General features: G+C 59.3%; 1 protein-coding gene and 1 long non-coding RNA gene across 2 annotated transcripts in view; one reads left to right on the top strand and one right to left on the bottom strand.

Moving 5' to 3' along the window:
- The window catches only part of C3 (complement C3), a 24,342-nt gene extending 13,689 nt beyond the window's left edge, over window positions 1-10,653 (top strand). The window contains exons 24-41 of the mRNA XM_040990674.1: window positions 513-716; window positions 1,104-1,179; window positions 1,458-1,617; window positions 3,104-3,202; window positions 4,398-4,554; window positions 4,851-5,014; window positions 5,955-6,113; window positions 6,233-6,292; window positions 6,407-6,497; window positions 6,628-6,679; window positions 7,698-7,785; window positions 7,904-7,993; window positions 8,562-8,667; window positions 9,087-9,176; window positions 9,429-9,512; window positions 9,989-10,072; window positions 10,170-10,305; window positions 10,486-10,653. Coding sequence (XP_040846608.1) covers window positions 513-716; window positions 1,104-1,179; window positions 1,458-1,617; window positions 3,104-3,202; window positions 4,398-4,554; window positions 4,851-5,014; window positions 5,955-6,113; window positions 6,233-6,292; window positions 6,407-6,497; window positions 6,628-6,679; window positions 7,698-7,785; window positions 7,904-7,993; window positions 8,562-8,667; window positions 9,087-9,176; window positions 9,429-9,512; window positions 9,989-10,072; window positions 10,170-10,305; window positions 10,486-10,627 — 2,042 coding nt within the window. The 3' untranslated portion in view covers window positions 10,628-10,653. The remainder of the gene's footprint in view (window positions 1-512; window positions 717-1,103; window positions 1,180-1,457; window positions 1,618-3,103; window positions 3,203-4,397; window positions 4,555-4,850; window positions 5,015-5,954; window positions 6,114-6,232; window positions 6,293-6,406; window positions 6,498-6,627; window positions 6,680-7,697; window positions 7,786-7,903; window positions 7,994-8,561; window positions 8,668-9,086; window positions 9,177-9,428; window positions 9,513-9,988; window positions 10,073-10,169; window positions 10,306-10,485) is intronic.
- On the bottom strand, window positions 10,026-14,335 carry LOC121163437. The gene is made up of 2 exons (XR_005884881.1): window positions 13,996-14,335; window positions 10,026-10,285 (listed from the first exon to the last, which is right to left on the bottom strand). It is a non-coding gene; the product is annotated as an uncharacterized LOC121163437 (long non-coding RNA).

Genomic DNA, 14,335 nt, shown 5'->3' with positions numbered 1-14,335 from the left:
GCATCTCCCACATGGGTGGTGGAAACCCCAGCACCCAGGCCATCACCTGATGCCCTCCGGGGAGTCAGGATCCGGAGCTGGGGATCGAACCTGGGCACTGTGCTGTGGAATGCGGGCCTCTCGACCCCTTGGCCAAGCCATGCTTCCCTAAGCTCACCTTTCAGGGTCGGTTCCTCACCAACTTTTTGAAGAATCTGTGACCATAACTTAAGCAAGATTGATTGCTCGTATTTGTGATGCTAGCTATTAAAATTATTTTCCCACTTGTGAAACAAGAGACCCTGGGAGGAGGGACTGCCAACCAGAAACCCCCAATTTCCCCCTAAAAGCAGGCCTCTCCCTCCAGCTGCTTCTCCACACCCCTCCTCTCCATAAACCATGCCAGGCGCAACTTCTCAGCCCTTGCCCCTTGGCCTTGATTGGGCAGAGGCTGGGAGCCATGGGGGCACGGGACCCTCCCTCTCCCTCCCTCCCACCACACTCCTCAGAGCCCCCTCGGGGTCCTCCTACAGGCACCCCGGTGGCCCAGATGACGGAGGACGCCGTGGACGGCGAGCGGCTGAAACACCTCATCGTGACGCCGTCGGGCTGCGGGGAGCAGAACATGATCTCCATGACGCCCACGACCATCGCTGTGCACTACCTGGACCAAACCCAGCAGTGGGAAAAGTACCCCTTGGGCAAGAGGGAGGAGGCCCTGGAGCTCATCAAAAAGGGTGGGTCCTGCCCACAGACCCTCTCCTCCGGAGACCCCTCCTCCTCCAGACCACGCCCTTCCCTAAGACACACCCCCTCATCAAGGCCCCACCCTTCTGCCAGAAGCTCCTCCCACTCCTCTCGTCCCTCCTCTGTTAACCGCTGGGTCCCCAGAAATCTCCTCCCCACCCTCGCATCCTCCTTCACTCTATATACCCCTGTCCCACCCCTCACAGACCCTGTCCCTGCTCTAAGCCCTGCTCCCCCTCGGATATCCCTGTCCACTGCGTCTCTTTCCCCCCATCCCCACTCCCTCCACCCAGCAGCCCATGGACACTGCCCCATCCCATCCTTTGCCTTGTCCTTGCCCCTTCACTGTGTCCCCACCCCATCCCTCTCCCCTGCAGGTTACACCCAGCAGCTGGCCTTCAAGCAACCCAACTCCGCTTACGCAGCCTTCTTGAATAGGTCACCAAGCACCTGGTGAGGCCCTGGGCCAGCCTCTTCCGGCCACTTCCTGAGCGGGGAGCCTGGTCCCTGGCCCAGAGGGGATCGGCAGAGGGCAGCAAAACCATTGCACTCTCCCAGGCTCAGACCCCTCCACTGGCACACGCAGAGCCCCGTGGGTTATTGTATGCAGGAAGGGAGATGAGGCCAGAGCTGAACCTTCATCTGCTCGTCGCTGGGCCGGGATGGACCCCACGTGTACAGTGCCGAGTCCCCGGGACCCATGCACAGCGTCCACCCCTTTGCCCCAACAGGCTGACCGCATATGTGGTCAAGGTCTTCTCTCTGGCCGTCAACCTCATCGCCATCGACTCCCGGGTCCTGTGCGGGGCCGTGAAGTGGCTAATCATGGAGAAGCAGAAGCCGGACGGGGTCTTCCAAGAGGACGCGCCCGTGATCCACCAAGAAATGATTGTGAGAGGCCAAAGCCGCGGGTGGAGAGGGCAGGGGGCTGCTGGGCGCTGCCGGGATGGACACACCTCCCTCCACCCCGCCCCACTCTGCTCTGCCTCCACCCTAGCCAGTTTGCCTGGGGCTGGCATGGAGGACAAGACAGCCAACTCCACTCATGTTTATTGGAAAGGCAGATTTACAGGGAGGAGGAGAGACAGAAAAATCTCCCATCTGCTGGTTCACTCCCCAAATGGCCACAAGGGCCAGAGCAGAGTCGATCTGAAGCCAGGAGCTTATTCCTGGTCTCCCACGTGGGTACAGGGTCCCAAGGCTTTGGGCCGTCCTCCACTGCTTTCCCAGGCCGCAGGCAGGGAGCTGGATGGGAAGTGGAGCAGCTGGGACATGAACCAGTGCTCCTGTGGGATCCCGGCACTTGTAAGGAGAGGGTTAGTCAGTTGAGCCATTGTACCACACACACACACACACACACACACACACACACACACACACACACACACACACACACACACACACACACACACACACACACACACACACACACACACACACACACACACACACACACACACACACACACACACACACACACACACACACACACACACACACACACACACACACACACACCCTCCTGGGCATGTGCAGCCCAGGACACAGTAGGAACATGTGGTCCCCTTGCTGAGAAGTTAAGAATTACTCAACCCGCGCACTGTGCCTTGTGTCACGTCCAGCACTGTCTCCCGCTCCTGCTATCTGGTCGCTGCTCAGAACCATCTCCCCCTGGCCAGTTTCCCTCGTTCCCCCCTCCTCAGGGACTCCGTCTCTCACTGGGACACCCTGCAGGGCCACCTGCTGGCAATCTTCTCCCAAGAGGAGCCTTCTCACCACTCTGCCCTGCCTCCTGGCTCTCAGGCACTTGCCACGCCCCTTGGCACATCCGTAGCTCCAGAGCCCTGCAGAGTGGCAGGATTCTGGCAACCCAAGCAACCACTCCGCCAGCAGGAACTTGCTGGAAACCCATGCATTCTAGGGCAGGCATTTAGCTGAGTGGCTGTACGGTGCTGACTAGAGTCCCTGCATTCCCCCACTGGAGTTTCTCTGTTCAATTCCCAGCTCCAGCTCCTGACTCCAGCATTCCGTCCAGGCTGGCTCTGTGCGGGTGGTGGCTCAAGTCCTCGGGTCCCTGCCACCTGCCGGGAAGACCTTAGCGGTGCTCCTGGCTGCTGGGTTCAGCCTGGCCCAGCCATGGCTGCCACGGGCACCGGGAGAGAGTGAACCAGCAGCTCTCTCCGGCCTCGAGTTCACTGATACCGTGACGCCATGTCGGTCCCCAGCTTGCAGTGGGATGAACCAATACTATTAAAGCATTAACTTCCTGTGAGGCCGGGCGCCACCAGGAGGAGGCGCACCCCACAGCGAGGGTAACTGCTGCCTCTGGACTCTGGGTGACCTGTGAGTGACCCTTGCTTCCTGCCCCCTGTGCCAGGGTGGCTTCCGGAACTCTGCAGAGAAAGAAGTGTCCCTCACGGCCTTCGTGCTCATCGCCCTGCAGGAGGCAAGAGAGATCTGCGAAGAGCAAATCAATGTAAGCGTCCTCACTCTTCCCCACGCAGGACACCACCTTATCCTGCCCTGTTCCACCCTGCCATACCCCATGTTGCTTTGCCCTACCGCACCCTGCCCTGTCCCACCCTGCCATACCCCATGCTGCTTTGCCCTGCCCCACCCTGCCCTGCCCCACCCTGGCCTACCCTGTCTTTCCTCATCCCACCATTGTGTAAGTGACCTTACCTGGGCCACATCCAGATGTTGTCAGGTGATTCCGGCCCTCCCGAGGACCCTAAACAGCCTCCACAGTCACTGTGGTAACCCCCGACACACGCTGAGCACCTGAGACACCCATCAGAGAGCTTGATGTAACAGTCCAAGGTGGCTGACTCTCATGACCACCACCCCCCAGTTTACAGATGAGAAAATTGAGGCGAAAAAAAGGCCAAAGGTGGGAGCCCTTTGGGTTTTGCTTTGATGTCTCCAGAGAGCTCTGAGCTCATTTCCAGAAACCACTTGTCCCATCACTCGGCCGTGATCGAGGCACTTGACTCATTCCTAGGTCATGATCCGCCTTCTGTGTTCTAGCTTAGAGAAAACCCAGCATGTGGAGTCCTGAGGAAGCTTAGAACGGAGGCCATGGCCTCAGTGCACGGCCTCTTTCGGGGCACCTGCCACGGGATCCCCAACCCCACACAGGAAGCAACAAGGGCCACAGGCTCCTGGTGGGCCCCCCTGCTCTTATCTGGCTTCACTCCCGATGCCCATGGCGGTGCCATCTCTCTGTCTTGGGGTTTGGAGACCTTCCCGTGTGGGGAACCCTAGAAGGTCACCCTCAGCTGCTCACCCCGTGTGCACCCCTGGAAAGAGATGGAAGGGAATGGGCCAACAGAGAGAAAACTGAAGCTGTTGACGAGCCACACAGAGAGGGGAAGAGACAGAGAAAGGAGAGAGAGAGGAGACAGAGTGTGTGTGTTTTCATCTTGTAGGGTTTTGTCAGGTTCTGCCTCAGCCTAGCTGACGAGCTCCTGTGGGGTATATCTCTTCTTAATCTTTTGTCCAGTCGTATCGGCTCTGCTGGGCGTGTTAGCACCCCAGCCATTTGGTCATCACTGCCAACCAGGGGTCCACTGGGTCCAGGGCACAGAAAGCGCCCAAGTGCCCAAGGAGTGACGCCCTTGACCAGCAGCCCCCGCCCCTGACCAGCAGCCCCCGATGCTCTTCCCTTTCAGAGCTTGCCAGGTAGCATCAGCAAGTCCAAGGACTTCATCAGAGAAAACTACCTGAACCTACAGAGGCCGTACAGCATAGCCATTGCTGGCTATGCACTGGCCCAGCAGGAAATGCTGCAGGGGGAACTTCTCAACAAGTTCCTGAGCGCAGCCAAAGGTAAGGGGCCAGTGAGGGTCGGTGGGCGCAGGCAGCACAGGCTGGGGGATGCGGGGGGTGGGGCTCCACAGCTGGGGACTTAAGGGGAGCAATCCCAAGGTGAGTAGGTCAACTCCCCCTGCCAGGAGCAGGTCTGTGGCTTCACCCAGCAGATGTCTACTGAGTATTCCATTCGAGGCAGCTGGAGTGCGAGTAGATAGACAAGGACCCCGGGTGGGCATCAGGAAGTCTAGAATGGGTCTTAACCGAGGTGGACAGGACAGCGAGTGCCAGGGCTGGGGGTGTCCTTCTTGCAGACAGGAATCGCTGGGAGGAGCCTGGCCAGCAACTCTACAACGTGGAGGCCACGTCCTACGCCCTCTTGGCCCTGCTGCGCCTGCGTGACATGGACTCTTTGCCGGCCGTTGCGCGCTGGCTCAACGAGCAGAGATACTATGGCGGTGGTTACGGTTCTACCCAGGTATGTGGACTTGCGTGGCCCCGGGCAACCCCAGTGGCTCCTGGAGACATAATTCTGTCCCCCTGAGCCAGTGTGTTCGGGGGCGTGGATCAGTATCTCTCATCTACCAGCCCATGGGTAGATTATGGAATGATCTGGAATGTTCCAGAATGTTCCATGCTGCAGTCCTGCTGGTATCTGGGTTGTATCCTCAGGGCTGGGATCAGATAAAGTGCTTCCTTAGCTCCCAGGATTTCCCCCTGTCTCACTGGTGAGTTTTAGAACGAGCTCCCCCTGAACCCAGGCAGAGCCTCACTGAGTCAGTTCCCCCCCTCCCTGATTCTGGTGGCTCCTGGACCATCATTTCAGTCAACGCAGTATTCAGTAATCTCAGGCTCCCACTTGAGTTCTGTCTTTCTTTGGGGATCTAGGATGTCTTTTTTGTGTTATGTTCTTTTCACACACACACACACACACACACACACATACACACACACACGATCCCATTCCGAATCGCGTGTCCAGTAGTTTCTAGTACATTCTCAGTGCTTTCCAAGCCCTGCTCTAAACCTGTCTCCTTCAAATGGATCAAGCTTACATCCTTGCGAACATTCTGGTGGATTCTGGACACGCTCTCAACAGCTTCCAGCTGCTTGGAGAGTTCTAGAACATGTCCCCAGGGTCCAATGATGAACAGTCATACCTTAGTAGGTTCTAGACCACAGGTTTATTGTCACCAAGTCCTGGTCTGGCCTCCTGTCACCTAGAGAATTCCAGAACATGTTTCCCAGTTTCCAGTCACTGCCCCCTGACAGTGCCCCCATGTTCTTCTGTTGGGTTCCGGGCCACAGTTTTTGGGGGATCAAAACCCTGATTCGAACCCCCTTCTCCCACAGTGGACTCAGCCACATCCTCTCCTCCCATCCCCACTTCACCCCCTTTTCTGTCTCGTGTGTTCTAGGCCACCTTCATGGTGTTCCAAGCTTTGGCCCAATACCAAGTGGACATGCCTGACCACAAGGACTTAAACTTGGAGGTTTCCATCCAGCTGCCCAGCCGCAGCTCCCCAGTCAAGCATCTCATCCTTTGGGAATCCGCGAGCCTGCTGCGGTCGGAAGAGGTGCGGTGTCCCGCCCATGCCCCCCGCCAACCAGGCAGGGCAGAGGAACCCGCCCTCCCGCCCCCCCACAGCGGTCAGAAGGCCTGCTTCTCCACCCTCTGCCTCTTCTCTCTCCACAGACCAAGGAAAACGAGGGATTTACCTTAACGGCCCAAGGGAAGGGCCAAGGCACGCTGTCGGTAAGCCGACAGACTCGCCGCTCCCGGGCCCCTGCCCTCTCTCAGCCTCTCTCCCCTGTCCTGGGCTGTCCCAAGGGCCCTGGCGTCTGACACCCCGACCCCTCTGCTCACCAGGTGGTGACCATGTACTACGCCAAGGTCAAAGACAAAGTCAGCTGCAAGAAGTTTGACCTGAGGGCCAACATCAGACCAGCTCCCGACACAGGTAAGAGGGGACCAAGTCCGTGCCTGCCCTCCTCCTCTGCCTTCCTCCTACCGTCCGTCCGGCACCGCCTCCTTCCTGAGCCAGACCGCGAGGGGCCCTGCTCCCCTAAACCCATCCTCTGTGTCTCCAGTGAAGAAGCCGCAGGATGCGAAGAGCACCATGATCCTTGACATCTGCACCAGGTAGGAAGCCGGGTGTCGGCCACTCGCCTCGGCCGTCGGCCACTCGCCTCGGCCGTCGGCCACTCGCCTCGGCCGTCGGCCACTCGCCTCGGCCGTCGGCCACTCGCCTCGGCCGTCGGCCACTCGCCTCGGCCAGCCCCGTGTCGCCGGCCGGTCTCCTCGTGGCCAGTGCTCCAGGCCTCCAGTGCTTTCTGCGCTTGCTCCGTGCGCATTGACGAGCATCCCCAGCATGCAAGGCAAGGACTTTTGCCACTAGGCTTACCGTGCCGGGCCCAAGAGGGAAAGTATTTTAATTCCGTGTGTTTTCCCTGGTTGGCCACTGCTGGAGAACCCTGTAGCGCGGGCAGGGTTTATCTTCTCTCTGTAGAACAGACAAGGCAGAGTGAGCTCTCTGTACGTCACCCTGGATCGCCATGGCCCTAAGTCTGGATGTGTGTATTAATCAGCTTTTCACCAAGATAGTAGATTCCTGAGAGAGGCTAATGGGAAGGGTAGTATTTATGACAGAGAGAACTGATTCACTGATACATTCCTCAAGTGGCTGTAATAGCCAGAGCTGGACCAGGCTGAAGCCAGGAGACTCCATCCGGGTCTCCCACGTGGGTACGGGGACCCAAGCGTTTGGACCATCGTCTGCTGCCTTCTCAGGAGCATTGGCAGGAAACTGGATCGGAAGCAGAGCAGCTGGGTCTCGGACAGGTGCCCACATAGGATGCTGGTGTCACAGGCAGTGGCTTTTACCCACTGATACCCCAGGAAGAAGGTTCATCCGGACTTACGGTTCTGGAGGTCTGATGTCCAGGGCCAGCCGGGGCCTTTCACCTGACACCTGCTATGGGCAGTGGCTGGCGGAATCAGTGCAACGGAGGCCCTTGTGGCATGCCAGACAGGAGTGTCCCAGAGAGAGAGTAGAGCTCAACACAGCCTTGTCTAGCCCAGCTTCTCCCCAAAAGAGCTACCTTCCCAGAGCACGGCCACCACCGCTCAGGTCCCTCCCTGCGTCCCTTCCCTCACACAGGTACCTGGGCGACGAGGATGCCACCATGTCCATCCTGGACATTTCTATGATGACGGGCTTCGTCCCTGACACAGATGACCTCAACCTGGTAGGAAGGGGCTCGGGAGAAGGGAGGAGGCTGGAGTGTGCAAGGGGGTCCAGGAGGGACTCTGCACCCGCCTCCACTCACCACTCCACCCAGCCTTCCCTTTCTCTCTCTCTCCCAGCTCAGCAACGGCATTGATAGGTACATCTCCAAGTATGAGCTAAGCAAAGCCTTCTCCCACAAAAACACACTCATCATTTATCTGGACAAGGTAAGGCTGGATTTCCCTCCCCAACCCCGGGCTGCCCGGACCCTTGCCTGGCTGGTCCTGCCTGCTGCCCTACCCTAGTGCCAAACCATGGTATCGGGGTCTCACGCAGCCGTGGGAGAAGGGGAGTGGGGCGGGCCGGGGGGAGGTCTCTCGGTGGAGTAGACGTCCGTCTCTCATTCATCTAGCAGGTGAGGAAGGGGCCGAGCGCTCCACACCGTCCTTCAGGGATTGAGCACGCTCCCCTTGGGGGGTTCTGTGACATGAGGGGGGTGGGTCTTGCAGACCCTGCAGCATCAACCCTGTCCAGTAAGAGAGCGTTGTAAGAGGGAGCTAGCCGTATGCGCACAGGCAGCCACCCATGGGTCAGAGCTGGGTTGCCTGGCCACATCAGGCTTGAAGTTGGGTGGGGAAACGGAGCTGATCAACAGTGTCCAACAGCTGAGCCTACAGGAAAGTCGGGCTGCCTCACCTCGGCCCCTCCCTCTCCTGCCGCTGCCACCCCCTCCCCCAGCTTCCTCACCTCTCCTGCTCTTCCCCTCACTGCCAAGCGCCCCCTGGCCCCCCACAGATCTCCCACACTGAGGAGCACTGCCTGTCGTTCAAAGTTCACCAGTTCTTCAACGTGGGGCTGATCCAGCCTGGCTCGGTCAAGGTTTATTCTTACTATAACCTGGGTGAGCCGCCAGGGGGCTGACAGCGCCAGGAGCTGAGAGCTGGGCGGGGAAGGGGGCGGTCACAGGATGTGCGGGACGAGGTGCACAGGGGCCCTGCGGGGATCTGTGAATTGGGGGTGGCCCAAGGGATCCAGGGGCCTAGAGGTCCTAGAGGTCCGTGGGTGGGGGATCTGAAGGCCTCACAGATCCCTAAATCAAGATGCTACACATCCTAAAATCCTGAGTTCTGGGAGTCTTGTGTCCCCAGGCCTCCGACTTGAAGGTCTAAGGGGCCGAGGGGGGGCGTGTCCCAGGGTTGGGGTCCGCATGCCACAAGGATCGGCACTTTAAGCCTGAAGTCCAAGGAGTCCCGGGGGTCTGAGGGCTGGGCTCTGGCATCCCCTTCTCCCTGACCCCCTCCCCATCCCCTGCGCCCACAGAGGAAGCGTGCACTGTATTCTACCACCCAGACAAAGAGGACGGCATGCTGAACAAGCTCTGCCACAAGGACATGTGCCGCTGTGCCGAGGGTGGGCATCCTGGGGCGGGCCGGGGAGGGGTGTGGTGGGCATCCTGGGGCGGGCCGGGGAGGGGTGTGGTGGGCATCCTGGGGCGGGCCGGGGAGGGGTGTGGTGGGCATCCTGGGGCGGGCCGGGGAGGGGTGTGGTGGATGTCCTGGGGCGAGTTAGGGAGGGCTGGACCCCAGGAGAGGGAGGGCCCCAGGGCTGGCCTCACCCACTGTACACCCTGGTGTAGACCCTGGCTCCAACCCTCTTCTGTAGAAAACTGCTTCCTGCAACAACCAGATAACAAAGTCACCGAGAACGAACGGCTGGACAAGGCCTGTGAACCCGGGGTGGACTATGGTGAGTGGTGTGTGTGTGTGTGTGTGTGTGTGTGTGTGTGTGTGTGTGTGTGTGTGTGTATGCCAGCGTGGCTGGGTGTGAGCACTCGTGTTGAGTGGCTTGGATGGCGTGTGTCAGCCTGAGACACGGGGCATGTGGCTGTGATCCATGGGTCACTCGTGGACTGCACGTGACCATGGTCTGTGTGTGCATGGATGTGGTGCGAGGGGCTGCGTGTGTGGTGTGGGGGAGCCACGGCTCGCTGGCCTTGGCAGAGGTGAGTGTGTGAGCAAAGTGCAGATGTGCAGCCATTTGTGTGTGTGTGTGTGCGTGTGTGTGTGCATCTCATTGGGTGTGTGCCTCTGAGGGTGATGGGGTGTGGAACGGTGAGGGGGTGACCAGCTGTGTCTGGGCCCTCGGCCCAGCGCACCTGCTGGCCGGCTTGCCCCGCTCCCACTCACGATCGGCTCCGCCCCCCCCCCATCACTCCTGGGCAGTGTACAAGACCAGGCTGGTCCGGATAGAGAAATCGAATGACTTTGACGAATATTTAATGGTCATTGAGAACACCATCAAGTCAGGTCAGCCTCCTGCCGCCCTCCCGCCCTCCCTCCCCACCCCCACCAGCCGCAGCTCAGGCTCAGCATCACCCCCCTGGCTCCCTGCCCGCTGCCACAGGCTCAGATGAAGTGCAGGCCGGGCAAGAGCGTCGCTTCATCAGCCACATCAAGTGCAGAGAGGCGCTCAAACTCCAGGAAGGAAAGCACTACCTCGTGTGGGGACTCTCCTCCGACCTGTGGGGCGAGAAACCCAAGTGAGTGCCAGCCCCTCACACGGGCACGGCCCTCTCCCTGCCACACCTGCGTGGTCCAGCCCTCTCCCCCCCGGCAAGCCTCCTGACTATCCTCCCCAAGCTTCCATCCCCCTCCCCCTGCCCGGCCACGCCCTTCTGACTTGTCCCCCAACCTCCTCCCCTCTCCGCCCTCGCCCCCAGCATCAGCTACATGATCGGCAAGGACACGTGGCTGGAGCTGTGGCCTGAGAAGGACGAGTGCCAGGACGAAGAGAACCAGAAGCAGTGCCAGGACCTGGCCTCCTTCACCGAGAACATGATCGTCTATGGCTGCCCTAACTGACCCCAATAAAGGCCGGCCTCACCTGAGACAGCTCGCCATTGTCTGGGGGGAGGAAGGACGGAGGGACCTGGGAACGCTCCCACCCAGCCACTGCCTCAACCCGCTCCTGTTCCCACGCCTGCCCGCCCGGCACCCTGCACCGGGTCTCCCACCTGAATTCACACATGGGTCCTTCTGCTCCTCTCCGCCAGCCACCTCCTCCTTGCCAAGCGGCTGCTGCCCCTCACCCCTACAGCCTCATCCACTCCCCAGCCCCCTGCCCCTGTCTCAGGGGCACCTGTTCGCCTGGCTGCCTGTGAGCTTAACCTGTGTCCTGGGAGCATCCTGACGCAGTGTTGTTTCTGTCTTAGCCCTCCTTTGTGTCTGGACCTTGACTTAGATTCTTAGCAGCATCTTCTCCGCACGTATTGCCCTACCCGCTGGCCTGCACCTGCTCCCAGACGCTCCACCTGCTGCTTGTGCCATTCCCACTGACCCCCTTGTCCTCACCCACAGCCTCTTCCACCTCCTCTTTCATCTGCCTTCCCCTGCGTGCCCAGGGCCAGCTCCTCTAGCGGATGCTTTGAGCGGCTGCCAGGCCAGGGTGGGCAAGGGTAGCATTTCCGGATAAAGACATGACTCAACAGGCAGGAGGGTACGTGTGTGTTGGGGGAACGTTGTGGTCACAGGCACCGCAGAGCTGCGTGGGGCAGCAGCAGCCCTGAATAGAGGGAATGGCCAATGGGTGTCGTGAACGGCGGCGGCGGGGGGGGGCAGAGGGCGGCCAGGGTGCCAGCCCCAGGTTAGATCGTCGCGGGAAAACCCACGGACCCGTAGGGAAGCCGCTGGGCCCCTACTCCCAGGTCCTGGAAAGCCCCAGCAACCTGCTCCAGGAATATGGAACCCCCCCTCCCACCCCCACCTCTCCTGTCTCTTTCTCTTTCACTCTGCTTCCAGCCTCAGACGCCAAAGACTATTGTCGCTGTGACACACTGCGTGTCCCCAGCTTCGTAGCTGTCTCTTTTTCTTCTCCCATCTCTCTGGTTTCAGATGCCTTTTGTTTTATTTTTTTAAAGATTTATTTTTATTATTTTTTTCATTGGAAAGGCGGATATACAGAGAGGAGAGACAGAGAGGAAGATCTTCCGTCCGATGATTCACTCCCCAAGTGAGCGCAACGGCCGATGCTATGCCGATCTGAAGCCAGGAGCTGCTTCCGGGTCTCCCACGCGGGTGCAGGGTCCCAAAGCTTTGTGCCGTCCTCGACTGCTTTCCCGGGCCACAGGCAGGGAGCTGGAAGGGAAGCGGGGCTGCCGGGATAGAACCGGTGCCCATATGGGATCCCGGGCGTGCAAGGTGAGGACCTTAATCACTTGCGCCGGGCCCAGATGCCTTTTGTTAAAAAAAAAAAAAAAAGGAACCTTTTATTGGAGAAGCAGAGGAGGAGGAGGAGGAAGGGAGAGACAGAGAGCCCCCACTGGCCGGTTCATTCCTCCAGATGTTCGCGCTGACCTGGACCGCACCAGGGCGAAGCCAGGAACTGTGCGTTCCATCTAGGTCTCATCCCACAAAGACCAGACACTTGAGCCACCGCCCGCTGCCTCCCGGGGTCTCCTGGAGCAAGGAACTGGAGTCCAGAGCTAAACTACACCTGAACATGGTGATACAGGGGCGCAGGCACCTTCACCACGGGGCCTGCTTGTCTCCTAAACACCCGAGGAGGGGCTGATGTGTGGTTTGGGTTCAGTTTTGCCTTGGCCAGCATGGGCAGGCCATGGTTGTGGTGCTGTGGGTCCACCCACCACCTACAACACCGGTATGCCGTATGTCAGAGCGCTAGCTGGAAGTCCCGGCTGCTGCACTGCCCCATCTGGCTCCCTGCTAACGAGTCTGGCCCAGGTAGTTGGACCCCTGCCACCCGTGTGGGAGGCCTGGCTGGAGCTCCCTCCTGACGGCTGCCTTGAGCCGAGACCATTTGGGGAGTGAACAGGTGGATGGAAGCGTTTTTTTCCGTTCTCCATCACTCTGCTTTTCAAATAAAGAACTCCTTGGGGGAAATAAATAAATAAACAAACCAAAACGTCAAAAGGAAACAGGAAAAAAAGATACTTGTAGACCTCCTGGGATTGAACTCTGGCAGGGGAGGTGTTCAGAATAAAAGGGGGTGATAGCGAGAGAAGGCGCCTCCTTGGGACGCTGGCACGGCGGGTCCTGCACACGGGGGTCACGGGAGGACTCGTCTCCGGGGCTGACCCGGCTGGCCGTCGGCCTTTAGCGTTGGGCACGTACAGCCACATGCGATTGACTGTTTTCAGTACGGGTGGGTGGGATGCACCCAGTCGGGGAGGGGCTGAGGGCCAGGCCACAGATTTCCCGCTGCGAGACTGCCACGGTAAGTGGCTGCGGGAGTCCCCAGCCGTGGCCTCCAGACCTCACCATCAGCTGTGACCTGCCTCTCCGGCTCGTGGGACTGGCCCCTGATCTCAGACCTGCCAGCCCCACGACCCTGGGAATCAATTCCTTCAGATTGAGATTCTCTCTCTCTCTCTCTCTCCTCTCTCTCTCTCTCCTCCTCACTGTCCCTCTCTTTCCCTCTCTCTCACTGTCTCTCCAACTCTCTCTTTCTTCTCCCCTTTCTCTCTCTCCTCTCTCACTGTCCCTCTCCCTCTCTCTCTGCCTCTCTCCTTCCATCCCGTCTTCCCACTCTCCCATCTTGGTTAGTTGCTTGGGTATGACCCCGTCCCGTCCCCTGCCGTCTCCAAGCCTCTGTTCTGAATCCAGGCACTTTGTGGGTGCTGGGGCACAGCGGGCTAAACCGCTCTCTGGGGCTCCTGCAGCCCGTATGAACAGGCCAGCTTCAGCCCCAGCTCCTCGGCTTCTCTCCCAGCTTCCCGCGAAAAGATCCCGGGAGGCAGCAGTGGATGACTGATGTGGGAGACCCGGATGGAGCGCTGGGCTCCTGCTTTGGCCTGGTCCAGCCCCAGCTGATAATATCAAGAGCCAGCCAGCGGAAGGAAGGTCTCTTGCTGTCTTTCCCTCACTCCACTTTCTCCCTGCCATTGTGCCTTTCTAGAAGATGAAAGTAAACATTTTTTTTTTAAAAAATACATGCACACAAGCACACACAGACCTTTCACACACAGACCTTTCACACACACACACACACACACACACACACACACACACACACACACACACACAGGTACCCAGATGCATTTGTGCTCAAAAATGCACCTGCACGTGTCTGTGGGCCACACATGCAAACAGCCCTGCCCACACACACTTATGCACGCATGCATGCGAGCCACAGATGCTCGTGTGCGTGGACCCCCACCTGTGTGCACACACTCCCCCATGCACACACGTGCACACAAGTCCTTTATTCCTACCGTGCATGCCGCCGTCCAAGCCCCTCGTGTTCTTGTAGGGTATCCGCCTCTTCTACCGTCTGCCTGAACCCAGTGGAATCGGGGTTCCACACAACCACAGCTTTGACTCCCCCTCATGCACTTGCTGTGACCGCTCCACCCCCCCCACCACCCCCATGAAACCTAGAACAGTCGCCAGCACTTGCAAGAGGCCCACAGGACAGATTTGGCGAGACGGAAGTGGCCGAGCAGGGAAAGCTGGGGCCGCCCCTCTCCGTTCCCCACCTGAGTCACATTTTCACAGACTGGAAAGTGTGAGAGTGAGCCCAGCCGCGCAGGGGGCAGCCGTGGTTGGGGGACA

This window comes from Ochotona curzoniae, unplaced genomic scaffold (assembly GCF_017591425.1).
Source record: "Ochotona curzoniae isolate NIBS_2020 unplaced genomic scaffold, NIBS_Ocur_1.0 contig_605, whole genome shotgun sequence".
In the NCBI taxonomy this organism is placed as follows: Eukaryota; Metazoa; Chordata; class Mammalia; order Lagomorpha; family Ochotonidae; genus Ochotona; species Ochotona curzoniae.
This window is presented reverse-complemented; position numbering and strand designations above follow the sequence as displayed.